The sequence below is a fragment of the Phyllostomus hastatus genome, unplaced genomic scaffold (genome assembly GCF_019186645.2).
Source record: "Phyllostomus hastatus isolate PE091 unplaced genomic scaffold, TTU_PhHast_1.1 phas_contig_40, whole genome shotgun sequence".
In the NCBI taxonomy this organism is placed as follows: Eukaryota; Metazoa; Chordata; class Mammalia; order Chiroptera; family Phyllostomidae; genus Phyllostomus; species Phyllostomus hastatus.
In genome coordinates this window covers 80,161,699-80,180,777 of record NW_025333872.1, presented here as the reverse complement: position 1 = coordinate 80,180,777, position 19,079 = coordinate 80,161,699, and the positions used below count along the sequence as shown (strand labels likewise).

The following is a 19,079-nucleotide window of genomic DNA, read 5'->3' as shown; positions in this document are numbered from 1 at the left end:
AAAAATTATCAGCCCTCTAAGGTTAATGTTATATTCTGTGTGTCTTTAACTGTTCTAGGGATAATTTTTTCTCTCACATTTTATGAACATTTTTAAGCATACAGAAAAGTTGAAAGAATTTTACATTTTAATCAATAAACCTATACCTTTATTGTACCATTAGTATTTTATCATACTTGCTTTATGCATATTTCTCTATTCTTATATCTATTTATATCAGCAATTTTCAGCCTTTTTCATCTCATGGCACAACATAAGCTAAAACACTACAAATCTGTGGCACACCAAAAAATACATTTTTTGCCAGTCTGACCAAAAAAAAAATAGGCATAATTTTGATTTATTCACACTGTATGGCTATTATGTTGGCTGTCATTTTTTTTGTTTGGCCATCTAAGGCACAGGTGGCAAACACAAGACCCGAGGGTCAAATCCGGTCCTCCACCTTGTTTTATCTGGCCTGGTACCTTGTTCTACCCAGCTGCAGCGCCAAGCTCCTTGCCCCTAGTTAAGGAGTAGTTACGTTTATACAGTCCTAAAGTTACATTCGGCCCTTTGGAGGCAACCACGAGGCTGATGTGGCCCCCAGTGAAAATGAGTTTGACACCCCTTGATCTAAGGGAAAAGAGGACAGTACCCCTGGCTACACAGTTAGGTATTACATGTTTTAACAATTCTTCCAGTACACTAATTGAAAATCACTGATCTGTATCAGTCCTCCTTGTCTTTTGTTTGCATTTCCAAGTAAGTTACAGATATCAATACACTACCCAAATTTTGCTAATTTTTTTTCTACTTTCATCTAGACATTCCTAATAGTTATTAAAATAGCACTGGTTTCTGAAAGTGGTTAAATTCTACTTTCTGGACACTTCAGTGTTGACTACATTAGTAGTTCTGTGGTGTTTTTTAATAGTTAATTTTTGTCAGCTCCTGGCAACAAATTAAAAATAGATGTGGTAAGAGATGGCAGTTGAGTCTTTCGTTTATTAACAGGTCAAACCGGGTTGTGATAAATACTAAATACTGTATTTGATTCTGTCGAAGGCAGATTCACAGTTTCCAACAAAACATCCATTCATTTTCATGAGTTACAATTACTGTGCACCTTAGTGAAGGGTTTTTGTTTTGTTTTTTTTAACAATGCCTGGCTTTTCACTTCTTTATAAATTGCTTTCTTCATTAAGGTGACACTGATTGGTATTTTTGAGTAGGAAATTCTGTGGTGATAATCGATGCACATTTCTGGAGACTCCCTTTTATGTTTATTGAACAGGTGTATATAAGCTTATATCATCATTATGTTAAGTCTGTGAGTATTACAGGTTTGAGTCAGATTCAGCTCACAGGGAGCTGCTATTTACTCTTTAAAAATTGTCTAAAGGGTACAGTCACAATTGTGATGTCAAGCAGGAATATCCTTTCTTGTTGTGTTGCTACAAATGGCAAATTATTTTAAAGTAGGAAAAGTGACTTAATTTTTGGAGAATAAGTGGCTTAAGGAAAGCAAGTGATGTTGGCAGTTTTGATTGACCATGAGTGTCTTTAGGAAATGCTCATTATTAATGGAATTCTTGTCTTCTAGAGCAAAGGTACAACACCTCTTGCTCCACCACCCAAACCTGTTCGAAGAAGATTAAAATCAGAAGATGAGTTAAGGCCAGAAGTTGATGAACATACACAAAAGACAGGTGTCTTAGCTGGTGTTCTTACATCACAGCCTCCTCTTCCTAGGTAATCAAAGCTATTCCTAAACACATTTAATTACTGGGAACAAAAAGCACAGCAATTAAGCCCTGACTGGTGTGGCTCAGTGTGTTGGGGGTCATCCCACAAACCTTAAAGGTCTCCAGTTCAATTCCTAGTCAGGGCACAAGCCTGGATTATGGGCCAGGTCCCTGGTTGGGGGGCATGTGAGAGATAACCGATCGATATTTCTCTCCCTCACTTTCTCCCTCCCATCCACTCTCTCTAAAAATAAATTAATCTTAAGTATTTTTTTAAAAAGCACAGCAATTAAAAATATCAACCAGAAAGAAATTGTGTCGGACTAGTTCTTTAGTTGAAGAGAAGTTCTTAATTTTTGCTCTTTGAGAGTTTTCTCATTTATGAGTAAGTAGAATAATCTTTCCATTTTTTCCTTCTTTTATTGAATTCAATTCCAGTTCCATTTTAGTACCCTATTGCAAACCCTGAAGCAGACTTTTTAAAAATTAACAGTGTAGAGTAACACTGATACTTTAACTATAGTTGTTTTAGACCAGGAATTGGTAGACTAGGTCCCATGGGCCAAATTCAGCCCATGGCCTGTTTTTGTAAGTCCCATGAACTATGGTTTTTACATTTTTATAAAAAGAGGAGAGGGAGAGGAGAAGAGAGAAAAAGAGAGAAAAGAAAAAATGAGAATGTGCGGTGGAAACCGTATGGCCTTCCAAGGCTAAAATATTTACTATCTGGCCATTTACAGAAAAAGTTTGCCAGTGCCTGCTCTAGACTAACTTAAACCCAGGTGACCATAGAAGAAGAATAATTAAAACAGTAATAACAATAATCGAGTTTCTGAAGCTTAGATACCTTTGGTTGACCATTGAAACTAAGTAAGGTTAAGTTATACTAATAAGGCAAAAGATGCTCCCTCTGCTTTCTAGTTTAGAGATCAGGGCCCTGACTGGCATGGCTCAGTTGGTTTGGCATCATCCTGCAAAGCGCAAGGTCACCAGTTTGATTGCTGGTCAGGGCACATGCCTGGGTTGAGGGTTCAGTCTCTGGTTGGGGCACGCACTAGAGGCAGCCAGTTGATGTTTCTCTGTAACACCAGTGTTTCTCTCCCTTTCTCTCTCCCTTCCCTTCCCTAAAAATAAATGAAGTCTTTAGAGGTAGATCAGGAATGAAGGGAGAGAATTTAAAGATAAGAGATGAAGGTTGGTTATTTATTTATTTGTTTGTTTTTGCCCTCTTTATTTTCTCAGGTCTGTGGGGAAAGATAAGAAAGCTATTCAGGCATCAATTAGACGCAATAAGGAAGCCAACACAGTTTTGGCCAGACTGAACAGTGAATTACAGCAACAGTTAAAGGTAAGGTAGTTTCCTTGCGTGGACTCAGTATCTCAGAGTTGAACTGGAACTTAGAAGTGATCCAGCAGTTCTTACACTAGTATGAAACTTTGCATGTAGCAAGAGAAATATGTGTCTAAAATGTTTTACATGTCTTTGAGTCTTTTAATATTAATAGGAATTTCTTATACTGAACTCTGATATGACTGCCTTATAAGGCCTTGCTGTTCTTACAATGTTCCTGATTTTCTATAGTGAAACAAGCAAGCACGTGTGGTGACCTGCGGTACTTCCCAGATCACACACACGGCTCTCTCTGCACTCTTCCTCTGAGAGGGTTTGAGTGTTGTCAGCCTATCCTTTCATCAGACAGATCTAAAGAAGAGAGACAGCACAGAGGCAGTTTAGATCTTCTCACCTGTGGAAAAGATAAGACAAGCCTTAGATAGAAGTGGCGCTTCGGGCTTATGTGTGCTTCTGTATGTGAGGGGCATGGGCTTGTTTCTCTTACTCCAGCATGACTTCTTTTAATCCCTACGAACAAAAATTAACAGCCAGGATCATTTATGGCTTAATGTCATTGAGCATTCGTGTCTCATAAACCAGTGGTTCTCAACTTCAACATGTAGGACCCTGAGAATTCTGCATCTCTAGTAAGTATTCAGATATTGGAGATGCTTCCAGACCGTTGGCCCCCACTCTGAGTAGCAAGGTTGTGAGCCACAAAGATGAGTGGAAATGAATTTGCAGAAATGCGGAACGACCACAGAGTTCGTTCATTTCTATAACATTTTGTTCACATCCAGCATTTATCACAGTCTCCTGGAGTTATTATCTGTGGCACATTTGTTTCTGCCCTATTAGCTAAACTGAACTCATTGAGGGTAAATTACAATCATTTCTGTTTGGGGTGACCATATAATTTATGTCCAAACCAATAAACTTTTGAGATAAGAGAGGGAGGGGAGTTAGTTCTTAGGCCAGGACATCAGAGGTAAACTGGAACTCTCCTAGGTAAACTTACAACCATCTTGTCTGTATCCCCTAAACCTAGCATATGTTAGGTTTTTGGGGTTCCCAGGCTCAATTCCAACATTGGGAGCGGGTCCCCCACACCAACAAACAATTCTGACACTATCTACCTGGAGATAACATTTCGTTCCACAGGTTAAGAGTTTCTGACCAACCTGGTATAGATGGAATTCCAGTGACACCCCTCCCCCTCAATAATGCCAATCACAAGTCTAGGTTGTTACCAGCACTTCTGACCAACTGGCCCACTCGTTGGTTGATTAATTTGCTAGAAAGGTTCGCGGGATGCAGAGAACTACACCCCTTACTAGAACACTGGTTTCTGAAAGGTTATGTAGCTCAGGAAGATGGGAAAGGTGCATGGGACAAGGTTTGTGGGAGGGGGACACGGGGTTTCCATGCCCTCTCCAGGCAGCACTCCCCCACACCTCCATGTGCCCGCCAGTCCGGAAGTTCTCCAGATACCGTTCTTGGGGGTTTTTACAGAAGCTTCAATGAGGCCTGGTTGATTAAGTCATTGGCTGTTGACTCAACCTTCAGCCCAGGGGTGGGAATAAAAATTCCAGCCTTCTAATCACTCGGTTGGTTCTCCTGCCAACCAGCCTTAGGTGCTTTCCAAAAGTTATTTTTATTGACATAACAAAAGATGCTTTCTCCCCGACCCCCCAAATGCTTGTGAAATTCCTAGGGTTTTGGGGAGCTGTGAGCCAGGAACTATGGATGAAGACCAGATATGTATGAGAGATATAGTTTGGTCATCTGAATGAAAAATGTGTATTTCTTATAAATCACAGTATTGCATTAGGCATTTGATAAATGTTGAATGAATGACATTCTTATAGAATTCTTTAATCAAAGAAGATATTTCATGTTCTGTATTCATAAATTTGGTTTGTTGTAAAGAAAGAATATAAAACTAAGGACAAGCTGCTAGTACCATGCTGAAGATGAAAATTTTGTTAATGGGTGTTTTTCTGAAGAACTAAAGAAAATCATAGAAACATGTAGAGGAGCCTTTTTAAAAATCACTTTTCTCATTATCTCCAAGAATAGAAATAGGAAGTATGGTTCCAAATAGGAAGAGGTAGTTTGGTTAAAATATGATACTATCAGTATGATGGGTGGGGGGAACGAAAGTAGATAAATTAGAATTTGCCGACTATCTGAAAAGACTGCTCAAAATCAACAGTGACTAGAAATTCTGATTGCAAAATGAATTTATTCTTTGTGAAACTGAAACTCAGCATGAGGTGTGGGAGTTGCTGTGACCGGACGTAATCACCAGGGGAAAGAATGAACCTGTGCTAACTCATTTACAGTTTTTGCAGGGGGTATGCTTCGTGCAGGTTTCATGCATAATAGCCATCTTTTGAAATACTAGCTTTTCTAATTATTAAACAAAACAGTTTATTATCCTGATTTATGTAATAAGGATATTTTAATAGCATATTTTAATATTACATACGTAAAGAAACATTACTAAAGTGAAGTATCTTTTTAAAAAATGAGTAGTTGTCCCTTCATCTTCTTAATAATTTAAAATTGTTTTCTTGATGCAGAGCTGTTGATAGGTGTGCCTTCACTTTTATATGTGTTAAAACATAACTTGGCTTTTCACCTTTTGCAGGATGTTCTCGAGGAGAGAATTTCCCTGGAAGTTCAACTGGAACAGCTTCGACCATTCTCTCACCTATAAGCCAATTGCCGTTAACTGTGAACATACCCTTCTTGAGCAGTTTGGGGTTCAAGCCAATTTGGAGACCCAAACATACAGCTCATTGCTTAAGTCAGCGTTAAATTTTATGATTCTGTTTTGCCCTCTATGTTCACCATTGTATTTAAGTATCTTTTATTTTTTAATTTCAACAATAAAAGGGTCAGGATGACTTTTTCTGGAAGGTATATTGTGTTTGTTGGCACACACCACCCTTGTTATTCCAAAGCATCAGTATTGGTCCCTTACACTTAAGTGGCCAAAACTTCACACTGATTGGATTTACAGAATGGGCTTCTCTTTACATCTCAAGCCTATTTGCAAAAGAAGACAAAATTGAGTAAACTAAATGTTACACATAAAGCATCTTTGTTCTATAAAAATCTTTAAAATGAGTTTCCTATATTTTTTTTATTTGAAAGAACTATATTGGATAGGGCATTCTTTAACCATAAGCTCTGCAGTAATCAACATTGTTCTGGAGTAATGTGGTACTTTCAGTTTTCCTTGTCAGTTCTGTTTTCCTCATGAAAATTTCATCAGGTTCACCAGTGACTTAAAATATTTTTAAGATTTTATATATTTATTTTTAAAGAGGGGAAGGGAGGGAGAAAAAGAGAAACATCAATATATGGTTGCCTCTCACGCACACACTACTGGGGACCTGGCCTGCAACCCAGGCATGTGCCCTGACTGGGATTCAAACCAGTGACCCTTTGGTTCTCAGGCCAGCACTCAGTTCAGTGAGCCACACCAGCCAGGGCTTGTGTAAGATTTTAATTCAGCAGCAAACTTATAAAATAGCTGTGAAGACAGACTGTTCTTAATTGTACGCTAAAAGTGAAGGGAAAGTGTTGAACTACAACCAACATAAGTATCATCCACTTGCAAACATCACTACTGTTTGGATGATGTATGCACTTAACTCTCTTTTAAAAGCTTATACTCATCAGTCTCTACAGAGATTATTTTCAAGTAATATGTTTTAAAACCTAAGAGGACATTAATTAGTCACAGAATAAATGGAAACTCCTCAGGATTTCTAGTTTACCTTCAGCTGTCTTGTCACTCACTCTTTTGCCATGTAAACAGGGTTTTCCTATTAACAGAGTTTCTGGGGTGTGCCCCATTCAGGATGATACACTGTCTTAGGGTTTGTTTTAGACCATATGATATATATACATTTTGATCAAATTTATAAATTTACATTCATTGCTAATAGCAAATACTCCCTTTAGTGGTTTATTCTGTCTGTGGGATCACAGATATAAAGCTGTGTGAATATATCTTAACAGAGTCAAAAGTGTGACTTTACACTAATAAAACGATATTTGAAGTTTTGTATAGTTTTTAACAATTTAAAATTTTACAAATTAAATTATATTTTCATTGTTGAAAAAAGAGACTGTTTAAAATAGCCTAGTTCATAATCCTGTAGTATACTAATAGATTTTACTACATTAGAGGAGAATATGAAACAAAAAGGAAATTGATAAGCCAAAGCTCCCTAGATTAATATAACTTTTACCATTATCTAAATAAAAATATTATTATTGCATATATCAGCTAAAGTTTCCAAATAACTAACAGGTTATGGTTTCAGTTTATTAAATAATTAAATGAAGACTTTAAAGAATGATCCAGAAAAATACTCAACACCTATTTTGCTGATTCTCTTTTGAAATAGATTTGTCTTGATTTCTTTATTTTTATTTAACAAAATTCCATTATAGGTAAGTTTTGGTAGATATAGGCTTCCATTTATTTATTTTTTAAGTATATTTTATTGATTATGCTATTAGAGTGGTCCCAGTTTTTTCTCCTCTTTATCCCCTCCTCTGCCCTGCATTCCCCCACTCTTCAGCAGTCCCCGCCTTAGTTGATGTCCATGGGTCGGGTCGTACATATAACGTCTTTGGCTTCTCTCTTTCCTAGACTATTCTTAACCTCCCCTGTCTGTTGTGTCCCTACCAATTATGCTCCTTATTCCCTGTACCTTCGCCCCCATTTTCTCCCATCCCCCTCCCCACTGGTCATCCTCCATGTGATCTCCATTTGTATGATTCTGTTCCTGTTCTAGTTGTTTGCTTAGTTTTTGTTTTTTAGGTTCAGTTGTTGATAGCTTTGAGTTTGTTGCCATTTTACTATTCAGAGTTTTTGATCTTCTGTTTCTTAGGTAAGTCCCTTTAACATTTCATATAATAAGGGCCTGGTGATGATGAAGTCCTTTAACTTGACCTTATCTGGGAATCACTTTATCTGCCCTTCCATTCTTAATTGATAGCTTTGCTGGGTAGAGCAATCTTGGATGTAAGTCCTTGCCTTTCATGACTTGCAATACTTCTTTCCAGCCCTTCTTTTGAGAAATCAGCTGACAGTGTTGTGGGAACTCCTTTGTAGGTAACTATTTCCTTTTGCTGCTTTTAAGATTCCTTATCTTTAATCTTAGGTAATTTAGTTATGATGTGCCTTGGTATGTTCCTTCTTGGGTCCAATTTCTTTGGGACTCTCTGGGCTTCTTGCACTTCCTGGAAGTCTTATTTCCTTCACCAGATTGGAGAAGTTTTCTTTCATTATTTATTCAAATAAGTTTTTAATTTCTTGCCCTTGTTCTTCTGGCAGCCCTATGATTGGAATGTTGGAGCACTTAAAGTTGTCCCAGAGGTTCCAAAGGCTCTCCTCGCTTTTTTGAATTCTTGTTTCTTCATTGTGTTCCAGTTGGATGTTTATTTCACTCTTTTGTTCCAAATCATTGATTTGAGCCCCAGTTTTCTTCCCCTAACCGTTGGTTCCCTGTGTATTTTCCTTTATTTCACTTTTTATAGCCTTAGTTTCTTCCTTCACTTAGCGGTCGAGCTCAATCAGTGACCATCCTGATTACCAGTGCTTTGACCTCTGCATCTGGTAGGTCGTCTGTTTCCTTGTGGCTTAGCTCTTTTTTTCTGGAATTTTGATATGTTCTTTCATTTCGGCTGTGTGTCTTTGCTTCAGCACACCTGTTAAGTTGTTAGGGGGTGGAGCCTTAGGTATTTGCCAGGGCAGGGCAACTCTGCTGTGTTGTGGCGCTGTCTGTGGGGAAAGGATCAGAGAGGGAATAATGCCACTTGCTTGCTCCACTCTAGCCCCAATTTTCGATGAACTCTCCTATGAGACTGGGAGTTTCTTCCACCTTTGCAACCCCCACAGTATTTACAGCTAGAGGTATTGAGTCTTTAGTTTCTTAGTGAGCCAGCCCCCTCTCACCTGTGTGGTCCATGGCCTTGCTGTGGGTCCTCTCCAGTCAGCTGCCCATCTCTGCCCCTCCTGCTGGGCTGGATGAATGTTTAACTCCGTGGTTGTCGGAGTTCCGTGCAGACTGCTATTCTGGCAGTTCTAGTTATTTATTGTTTTTAAGTTGGTTGTTATCCTTCTTTTAATTGTGTGAGGAAGTGAAGCATTTCTACCTACCCCTGTATCTTGGCTAGAACCCTATTTTTTTTAAAGGTATGTTTTTAACAGCCTTCTAATTTAACAATGTCACAGATTTTTAAAGCTTATTTGGAAGGTCTAAGAATTTTATTTTGCAACCAAAGAACACTTAAAAATTACAGAAAACGTTTTAGTACTTCGTAGTAGTATATTTTTAATGCTATCTGGAAGAGTACATTCATATTAAGGATATGTGTGATGAGTTTTTAAGTAAATTGCCATTTATATTTTCTATACATATTTTTAAATCAATAATTATTTTCTTGAAAATGTTGAAGATGATTGGTAAAGTACCAACAAATTAAAATATTTCTCCAGACTGATCATTTAAGGAACCCTTTTCATTGTGATTTTATTTTTTATTAGATCATAAAACAAAATTTTGAATACATAGTATGCTTATTCTGTCTTAGGTTTTGTAAATCAAGTAACTAATACTGTCTGTGAAAAACAACTAGCAAAAGAAGTGGTTCAGAACCGTGGACTTGTCCTTATTCTACATTTCAGATGATTGAACATAGATGGTGAAGTGTATAAGTTAGACAGAACCTTATGGGCTATCCTAGGTCATCCTCTCACAAAACTTAACCTGGAACAGAAAATGCATGTTGTCTCTCTTTGCCAGGGAGAACCAGTGGCCCTGAATTTTTTTTTAAAAAGTCCAGGCTCACTTCTACATTGTACTTTTGATTGCATTTTGGAGTACAGACAACCACAGGAACTTGTCATCTTCTGCTTCTGTGGCGCAAATCCATTCATGTCTTGGACCTTGAAGAATGAATGCATTCTTGATATCTGTAAAAATATTTAAGGTACACTAATTAATCTTTGCAGGTAACAATCAAAAGAAGAAATTATTTTAAAATTCAAGAATTACCCAAGTCTTCTTTAAGAATTTTTTGAATACTAAAAAAGGAATTCAAATCCAGTTTAGAATATAACTCCCTAAAATTACTGAATAATTCAAATATATGATAATGAAAATAATACTCTTTATATTATAATTAATTGTAATTAGTGATTGTATTTAAAGACTAAATGATAGGTGGTTTAATTTTTAAAAAATATTTTTAGATAGAGGGGAATGGAAGGAGGAAGAGAAAGAAACAGATCATGTGCCCTGGTGGGGAGTTGAACCAGCAACCTTTCAGTTCACAGGCCAGTGCTCAAACCACTAAGCCTCACTAGTCAGTGCTGATTTAATGTTCTGTGATTCCTTGTTTTATTCACTCCAGAAGGACCTGGAGCTAGTGAAGGTCTCCACTAAGTTAGAGATGCTGAGAGCTAGACCTGGACAACATTGGTATGAGGGCCAATGACAGAACTCAGCCAACTGCTTAGCTGAATGACCACTACCTGTGAGGTTACACGATGATATTTAACACAGGGCATAGCTGGCTAAGGGGCGTCACACCCTTTTCAACGTACCGAGTGACACTGGTAACTAGCCCGTTTTATCTGAGCTTGTCTTCTCGGTGGAGATATTTAGTCCCGCATTTGATTTTCATTTTTTTCCCCCTTAGGCTCATTTATAATGGGGCTGAAGCTAATGAGAAGCAGTTCTTTCTAGGTAATATTTTCTCAAGTCCTGCCATGACACACAGTGACAAATACTGGAACGAGAGCGGTCCATTCAGGTTTTCTGGCCCAACAAATACAAGAGAGAGATGTGGAGCCTTTTAAGCTCGGGAAGTAGAGTCTAGAGTAACTAAAAAATGGGCACAGTAGGGTTAGGTTTTAATTCGGAAATTTTTTTTGTAGCATGATTTTTTATTGAGGTTATTATGAATGAAATGTTTATTACGAAATATCCTTTACAAATCTCTTGATCTCATTTCTCTGTTGCTCTCAACTTATGAATTTAAGAAAAGGTACGGTCAGATCTGTAATAATCACTTAGTTCTAGTAGAATGGAAACAAAGTCTAAAATGGTAACATCCACAGGCAGTATAGAGTCCTAACAGAAGGAAAAGGGAACAGATAAAAGCCCAACACTGGAACCCCCCGAGCAGTGTAGAGTGGTAGGTAAGGGTCAGCACTCCTATGGACCTGCTTCAGAGAGTCCCTCGTGGTGATGTGGGGCCATGCCCCGCGTTGTGAGTTTGGAAACTTTCTAACATCCAGGGTGGGTGGCTGACAGTGCCAGCATCCTTCTCTTCTGCTCTTTCAGGTAGATGGATGTTTACCTTAGTGAAATTTTTTGAATAGGGAATTATTTGCCAACTACAAAGTATAATTCCAATCCTTTTCCTACTTTCTAAATTAATAGTAAATGAGCATTACAGAATATAGCTTTCAAAAGGTATTTAACTCTTGGGAGTAAAAGAATACATACATTTGGAATCTGGAATATCTTCTACAAGTAGCCTGTGTAGGGCCACAGATGCAATGAACTGGTAGGTCGATTTCGAAGTCCTTTCGAATGGAGTGTGAGATGTGCCCCGACTACAAACAAGCAGTGCATCGTTGAGGAGGAAAAGGCTGAGATCTCGGGTGTGTTCATAGAGCCTGTGTTAGAACCAACACAAGGAGGGGCGGTTTCAGAGGATTTCCTGTGCAGTGTGGGCAACGTGAACGTTCAGCTCTCCCTCCTGTGAGACCTAAGTCGTGCTGTGTTTTGAAACTTCTGTCAAGTTTGATATTTAGTGTTTGGTACATTTGGGCAATCTGGAGAAAATAATTTTCTGTTTGGTTTCATCTTTTAATGGTAACAGATTTGGATGAACCAGTGTGGCACGAGGTGCCTTAAGTAAAAAGCATTTAACTATTGTAGGGAAATTTCTAATTTTGATTGGAGTAAGGGAAATTGGTGTGCAACTTAAAATACCTCATCAGTATGAAAAGTTCAAGTTAAGAAGCTCTCGGTTTTCACTGAGGTTGCCAGGACCATGGTCAAACAGAGGCATGTGTATCAGCAGGCAAAATGTGTCCACAACCCCCATCTGTTGCCTTCTTGCTGTTCTGTTGTTGGAACCAGGTCAGGTCGGTTTCCCTGTTCACTGGCAATGGGCTGTCTTGTGCGAGCACTCGACACGCATCAAGAGACGTGCTGGGGAAGAACTCAGGGAGCCCCACTCCACCAGGAGTGGCTAAACCAAGCTCAGTGTTTTGATGAAAGATGACCAAAAATTTCACTTTCTCTTGGAAGTGTCAAGCAACCCTCAGGAACTCTGAAGAAGGGAGTTAATTCACTAGCTTGTTAAAGGAAGCCTCTTGTTTTATTATCTCCACTTTTCATTTAATTTTTAAATTGTCGATTTTGATCCATACACAGTTTTAATAAATGCTAAAGTGACATCACATACCTCCACTGAGGTCACCCAAGATACCAAACTAATAGATATTTTTCCAATTGTTTTAATCTGCTCAGGTAATTTTAACAGGCATGTGCACGCGCCTGTTTACAGGTAGTAAACAGGCTCACACCCCTATTTACAGGTAGTTTGCCATTATTTTACAAAAATGGTAACAATATTCACATTTTTTCCTGCTTTTCTCACAATACTTCATGGTGTAGATGGGGCATTACTTATTCACTCACCCCCTTTGGATGGGCAGCCCCCTTTTTGTATGATCCTCACTTGAGGATGTGTCCCTTGATCTTAGAGACAGAGGAATGGAGAGCGAGAGAAACATCAATAAGTTGCCTCCCACACACACCCCAAGCAGGGATCGAACCCACAACCTAGGTATGTGACCCTGACCCGGGATCAGACCTGCAACCTGTTTGGTGGACAGGATCATGCTCCAGCCAACTGCCACCAGGCTGGGGCAGGCTGTCCCCTTTTGATAGATGGGTGCTTTGTTCACAGGTTTGGGTCTCGTTCCTCCCTTCCCCTCCTGTCGTTTGGTCTTTATTGCCACTGTGAGCAGTATTGGAGTAAACTGGTCCTTACATATAAACAAATTCCTTACATGTGCTCTTATTTCTATCACCAAGGATGATAGGATCCTTACAGGATCACCAAGAGTATGATCAACTGGTGAAAGGGTTTATGTATTTTTATCAAAGACTTCCAGATCCTCCATAGAAGTTGCTCTACTTTATATGACAATGTCTCTGACTTGTACATAGTACAAACTTTAATGTGCATCTGAATTACTTGGAGATTTTGTTAAAATGCAAATTCTGATTGGATAGTGCAAGGGTAGCTTGTGACTCTGTTTCTGACAGTTGGCTGGGTGTGCTGACAGGCAGAACGCACTGAGCAGTGAGGCACTTACTAGTTACAGCCACACCTATCAGCTGGGCAGAGGACTGGGTCAGGGAGCTCCACACTTTCAAGAGTGCTGCACTGCGGGTTCAGCTGTTTGCAGAGGTTAGGAAGTGCGGGTTGTGTTAGGTGTGTGAAGAGACAGAAACGGTCATCCAGTCAGTAGTCAGCTTGTTCGCACACGTCCCCTTCCTGTCTCTGGTTGGGAAGACTCGGGCGGGAAGGAGTGGGATGCTGCACATACACTGGTACTCTGCAAGGAGTAATGCTCTGATCAGGTTGATAGTTGTTCTGACAATAATGGATGAGACGGAACCAGGGATGAAGGAGAAAGGAAACAAGAATGGCATAGGGTGCTTTTTAAGTGCATGCGTGGTGGGTGACCGGTGGTGAAAGGCCACTGTAAACAAGCAGAGGATCTCCCCCCACGCCCTTGCCCCTTTGAGCAGTACTTTCACTATATGACTGGTAAGAGCAATTATTCCCTCTATCGTGCCAATTTAGGAAACTTGAAAGCTGTAATGAAACTTTGCTGTTTCATGTGAATTATCCAAGAGGCTGCCTACAAGGGTTCTTGAAGAAGGGGCCCTGAAATGGGTATTTGCTTTGGTAAATAGTTTCGTTTTCCCTTTGGAAGGGAAAACATCGCGAGTAGAGGTAAATGAGTGAGAATTCCCATTTTGTGATCCACTTGGACCAGGTGAGTGGTCAGCCCAGGGAAGGGAAGGAGGAGGCACAGTAACTGAGTTTGGCAGTAAGGTCACTTGTAGGCCAAATGCATGAGTGGGAAAATATAAACACAAGTTTTTATTTCAGTCTGCTTATTGGAGTGCTATTTAAAATACATACAAATCTGAGTTTTATCTAGAAAAAAAAAAGATTTTCAAAAGTCATTTACTAAATTAAGGGCCCCAAGATCTCCAACAGTTTTCATCCAAAGACATAAAAAAAGTCAGAATCTTTCCTAAAAAAAAATCTTAATTCCTCTACATACAGAAAAGCAAATAATTTCACCATTCACACTGACCTGATGGAGCCGCTGAAGTTGAAACTGGACTCTGCTAGGGTTTCAGAAAACTGCTTCTGCTCACATTCAAAAGAACCACCTCTAAGGGTAGAGTATTTTCCCTGAACTTGGATAGGGTTTCTTTGCTTGTTCACAAATCAGTTCAATGACTCAGCAAGATGGAACGGGTCTACTATAGTTTAGATTCTCAGCACCGTTCTAGAAGTATTTTGTTTACTTCATTAGCCTGCCCAAGAGACAAAGCACCCAACTTCAATAAATACATAAAACTTTAAAGGGGATTTTCAGAACCTAATCTTTGGCTAATCTTTGAACAGACATCAGCAGACAATCATTCCCAGGAAAAGAGTCAACTCAAGCAGAGTTAAGCGTCCCTGAAAAGTCTAGGTTTTCCTTCCCCATGCGCAAGTGCCCTGGTAAATGACTGCATTCCCTTTGGGGAGAGCTGAAAGGAAAGGTAGCTGCATGTTTGGTGTTGTAGCAGGGTTTTTCCTCAAGAAAACTCTGGGTCTGAGAAGTGGATGATGGCTCTATTTGATGATTCATGGCTCTAGTTACCAAGTCTTGAGGGGCTCAGTTTTGTAAATTTGGGGAGACCCCACTGAAAGGGGAAAAGGCACGCTGAAAATCATCAAACTTAAAGTCACATAAACAAAAATTGGTGTTCCTGAAAAAATGATAAAAGTTCCAAGGTGCATAATGTATTCCAAAAGAATATACCGAAAACTTGGGCCTATATCCATACACAAATACCTCCAAATTTCCTAGCTCTAAAATGATGGACTTGATCTCTATCCAATTTTTTAAAATGTATAATGCAAATATTATTTGGTCTTTCTATGGCAGATCTTGTTGATTAGTAACTTACTTGTTTAGCAACTGCTGCCGTATCAGTGAGTTTATGAGGAGGAAGACTCAGTTCAGCTTTCCACCTGCCGGTCCAACCAGCAGTTGGAGCACTGAGACCTGGGTTTGGAATTCCAGGCCAGCACTTGTTAGTTCCATGACTCAGACAACTTAACATAAGCACCAATTTCCCATCCATACTCCGGGCTCTGGTCCTGCCTTCCTCACCAGGTGATCGTAAAGATCATATCAAATGAGAGGAGTTAAAATGCATGGGAGACTGTGAAGCCTTGTACTCGTGTGGGTTGGTGGGGTACGCATAAATGTAAGCAGGGTTTCCTGTAGGTAGATATTCCTGATGAGAATCATGGGAATGTCATTTCTTGGCTTTTCTGTGATTTTCTAAAATGACAGAAAACAAGGTTGCAGGCTACATACTCTATGATACGTTTTAGAACATAAGCCTGTTTTGCATTTACTTGATTTCAAATGTTAATGTGGAATTACATTAACATTAATTGCTTGGCAAATTGCTGATGCATTGTCTACTTAAACATAAGTGTACCTCATACTCAGAGTGCAAAATAATTAGTATTTTCTCACTATTGTCAAATTGTCAAATGTACTCTGTTGTTGAAACACTGAAGACAGACATCTAAATTCTAATTGAGTCTTCTAGCTTCTGGTTGTATGTGTAAAGAGCTTGGAAGTCATCACTTTCATCCTCACAACAAAAAAAGAAACAAAAAAAGTCAGAATTAACAAGTCCCCTTAGATCCATCTGAGAGCTGTGGTCACAAGATAAACCACTACCCTGAAAGCTGGAGAGGCGGGTGCACACGGAGAGGGGCAGCTTACTGGAAGCGGAAGCTGCACACTGGGGCCAGCCTTGCCTAAGAATACTTAAAGGGACTTGACTAATTGTTAGAGACTCCAACTGGTTCAAAGATTAAAGACTCCTGCCGACTTCGCTTTGGGGAGATCCTCTACCCCCTTGCATCACTTTCACCTCCAGAACCCCCACCAGGTTCCGTCTGTGAAGATCTGAGAGAAATCTTCCTTCTCCCAATAGGGAAGAGAAAAGCAACAATTCTGAAACATGCTCAGAATGTGCTATTCTTAACAAAGGCCTGCCCTCAAGGGAAACTTTTACGGGAACCTAGACAAAGTGGGAGAAGGGAAATACCCAACTCCAGCTCTCTCTAGCTTTCCTGCCTTACCTTAGAGGCAAAAAAAAAAAAAAAAAAAGACAAAACCCTAAGCAGCTTTTGTGAAGGTCATGGCTCAGGGGCACAGGCTCACTGATATCTGAGACCAAATCACAGGACTATAGAACTCTTCCTCTCCCCCTCATATTTTACCGCCACTTCAACAGGATGCTTTAGAATGACAAGGGATTACAGCTGAAAAGAAAAGCAAGGCTCAGACTCCCTTTAAAGGATCTTTAGAAAACCCGGTGACAACAGGGAAGACAAAACCAAGGACAGCAGAGAAAACCGGATCCTCTAACACAGTAGCTACAGCAAAGAGAAACACAGGCTCACACACAGCCAAGTAAACATAAAACCTTACACTAAACGCCTATTTACCTCGGTTTCCTTTCCCCAATACCTCATGTCTGGCTTTCAACAAAGAGTGGCAAGGCAGGCTAAGAGCCAAAGGAACACTCTGATGGGACCAGGGAGGCAAGCCACCAAGCCAGACTCAGATATGACGAGAGAGTTTGGAATTTCAGCATGATGATAAGGACTCTATCAGAGAATTGGACAGCATGCAGGAACACATGGGTAATACAAACAGAAATAAAAATGCTAAGACATTTTAGAAATCAGAAACAATAGATGAATAATGCCCCTCGATTGGTTTATCAGCAGGCTGGACATAGCCAAGGAAAGAAACAGTGAGATTTGTCAATAGAAACTTACCAAACTGGAAGCAAAGAGGGGAAAAAAAAGACTGGAAAAGAAAAAAAAAAAACATGACCCAAGAAATAGGGGACAACTACAAAAGATGTAACTTATGTCTAACAGGAATATCAGGTTCAGAAAAAAGAGGAATCAAAGGAACATCTGAAGTAATAATAGCTGGTAATTCTCCAAAATCATTGAGAGACACCAAATCACAAGTGCAGGAAGCCTAGAAAAGAGAGTATCAGGTAAGATGAATGCCTTAATATATACACTTAAGCCTTCCACATTCAAACTCCAAAATATCAGAGACAAAGATAAAATCTTTTTAAAAAGATTTTAAATATTTGTAGAGAGATTGGAAAGGAGGGAGAAAGAGAGGGGAAAAAACATCGATGTGAGAAACATCAACTGGTTGCCTCTCATACAAACCCTGACTGGGAATCGAACCCACAACCCAGGCATGTGCCCTGACCAGACATTGAACTGGCGACCTCTTGCTTTACAGGACGTGCCCAAACAACTGCGCTGTACTGGTCAGAGCCAAAGGTAAAATCTTGAAAGAACCTAGAGAATTTAAAAAATGCCCTAATTACAGAGGAACAAGGATAAGAACTACATTGGACTCCTCTTCAGAAACCGTACAAGACGGGGGAGGGAGAAAGGAAAGTGCCAGAAGAGGCGGGCAGGGAGGGGCTGGGAGAGAAAGGGGGGAAAAGAGTGGAGTGAAATAAGTGTTGTAAGAAAAAGCCCATCAGCCTAGAATCCTGTACCCAGCAAAATTATCCTCCAAAAGACTTCTCAGGAACATGTGTAAAGGACCCATGGCAATGGACAACAGGGTGGGGACTGACTGAGGGAGGGAGGGTGTCCGATCAGGGGAGAGCAATGGGGGAAAACTGGGGCAACTGTAACTGCTCAACAATTAAAAAAAAAAAAAAAGACTTTCTCATACAAACAAAAATTGAGGGACTTCATTGCCAGTTGACCTGCCTAGCAAGAAATGTCAAAGGAAGTTCTTCAGAGAGAAGGAAACTTATATGTCAAAAATTCAAAATTACTTCAAAAGAGGAGGAGTGTTTTAGGTTAAATACATTCTATGAAGGGGAAGTAAATTCTAATCATCAGGAAGTGCAGCAATCCCTAGCGCGTCCCTACCGCTCCAGTGTGTTTAGAATCGCTGGCTGGGCAGCTAGTTCCCTTCCATCACTGTATCTCTTTCTATTGCTCCTGACCAAAAACAACAACATCAAAACATAGCAAACACTGACAGTAAGCACGTGGCACATGGTGGGATTTGATTTTCATTTAAGACTCACTCCAGGTGGGGAGTAGGTGAGAGAACGGATTTCTCCTAACAACCCCTGAACTCTGTCCTGTGTCTTTGGGAAGCATTTACCAAAATATTCATTGAAATAACTGGTAAACCAATTTTTATTTCTCTTATTGGAGTTGGATGAATGAAAGAAGTTAATTCCTCTCCATTGGGTTTCTACTGAGTCATCGTCTTTGCCGTTAATACCGAGTGAGAACACAGTTGGGCAAACAACTTCTGGAAGCAGAGAGATGAGCAGACTGGCCGCATTGCTGGTTTTTGTAAATAAAGTTTTACTGGAACGTAGTTACACTCATTCATTTATGTATTATATTGTTAATTAGGATTCTATTTGTTATATTATTGTATTGAGTATACAGCTGCTTTTGTGCTTCAAAGACAAAGTTAGGTGGTTGCCATAGAGATTATTTGGTCTGTAAGCCGTAAAACGTTTACTGCCTGACCCTTTACAGAAACAGCGCCCATCTTTGTCCCACAGGAG

At 39.6% G+C, this 19,079-nt stretch overlaps 2 protein-coding genes across 6 annotated transcripts in view; one reads left to right on the top strand and one right to left on the bottom strand.

Annotated features, from left to right (window-relative positions):
* REPS1 (RALBP1 associated Eps domain containing 1) overlaps nt 1-5,988 on the top strand; it is a 78,844-nt gene extending 72,856 nt beyond the window's left edge. For all 5 annotated transcript variants that reach the window (XM_045843847.1, XM_045843849.1, XM_045843848.1 and 2 more), the window contains 3 exons: nt 1,586-1,734; nt 2,970-3,075; nt 5,714-5,988. In XM_045843847.1, coding sequence (XP_045699803.1) covers nt 1,586-1,734; nt 2,970-3,075; nt 5,714-5,782 — 324 coding nt within the window. In that variant the 3' untranslated portion in view covers nt 5,783-5,988. The remainder of the gene's footprint in view (nt 1-1,585; nt 1,735-2,969; nt 3,076-5,713) is intronic.
* A 3,572-nt stretch (nt 5,989-9,560) lies between these two features.
* ECT2L (epithelial cell transforming 2 like) overlaps nt 9,561-19,079 on the bottom strand; it is a 38,745-nt gene continuing 29,226 nt past the window's right edge. Inside the window, exons 17-18 of the mRNA XM_045843569.1 lie at nt 11,604-11,776; nt 9,561-10,063 (exon numbers count right to left, since the gene is read on the bottom strand). Coding sequence (XP_045699525.1) covers nt 9,942-10,063; nt 11,604-11,776 — 295 coding nt within the window. The 3' untranslated portion in view covers nt 9,561-9,941. The remainder of the gene's footprint in view (nt 10,064-11,603; nt 11,777-19,079) is intronic.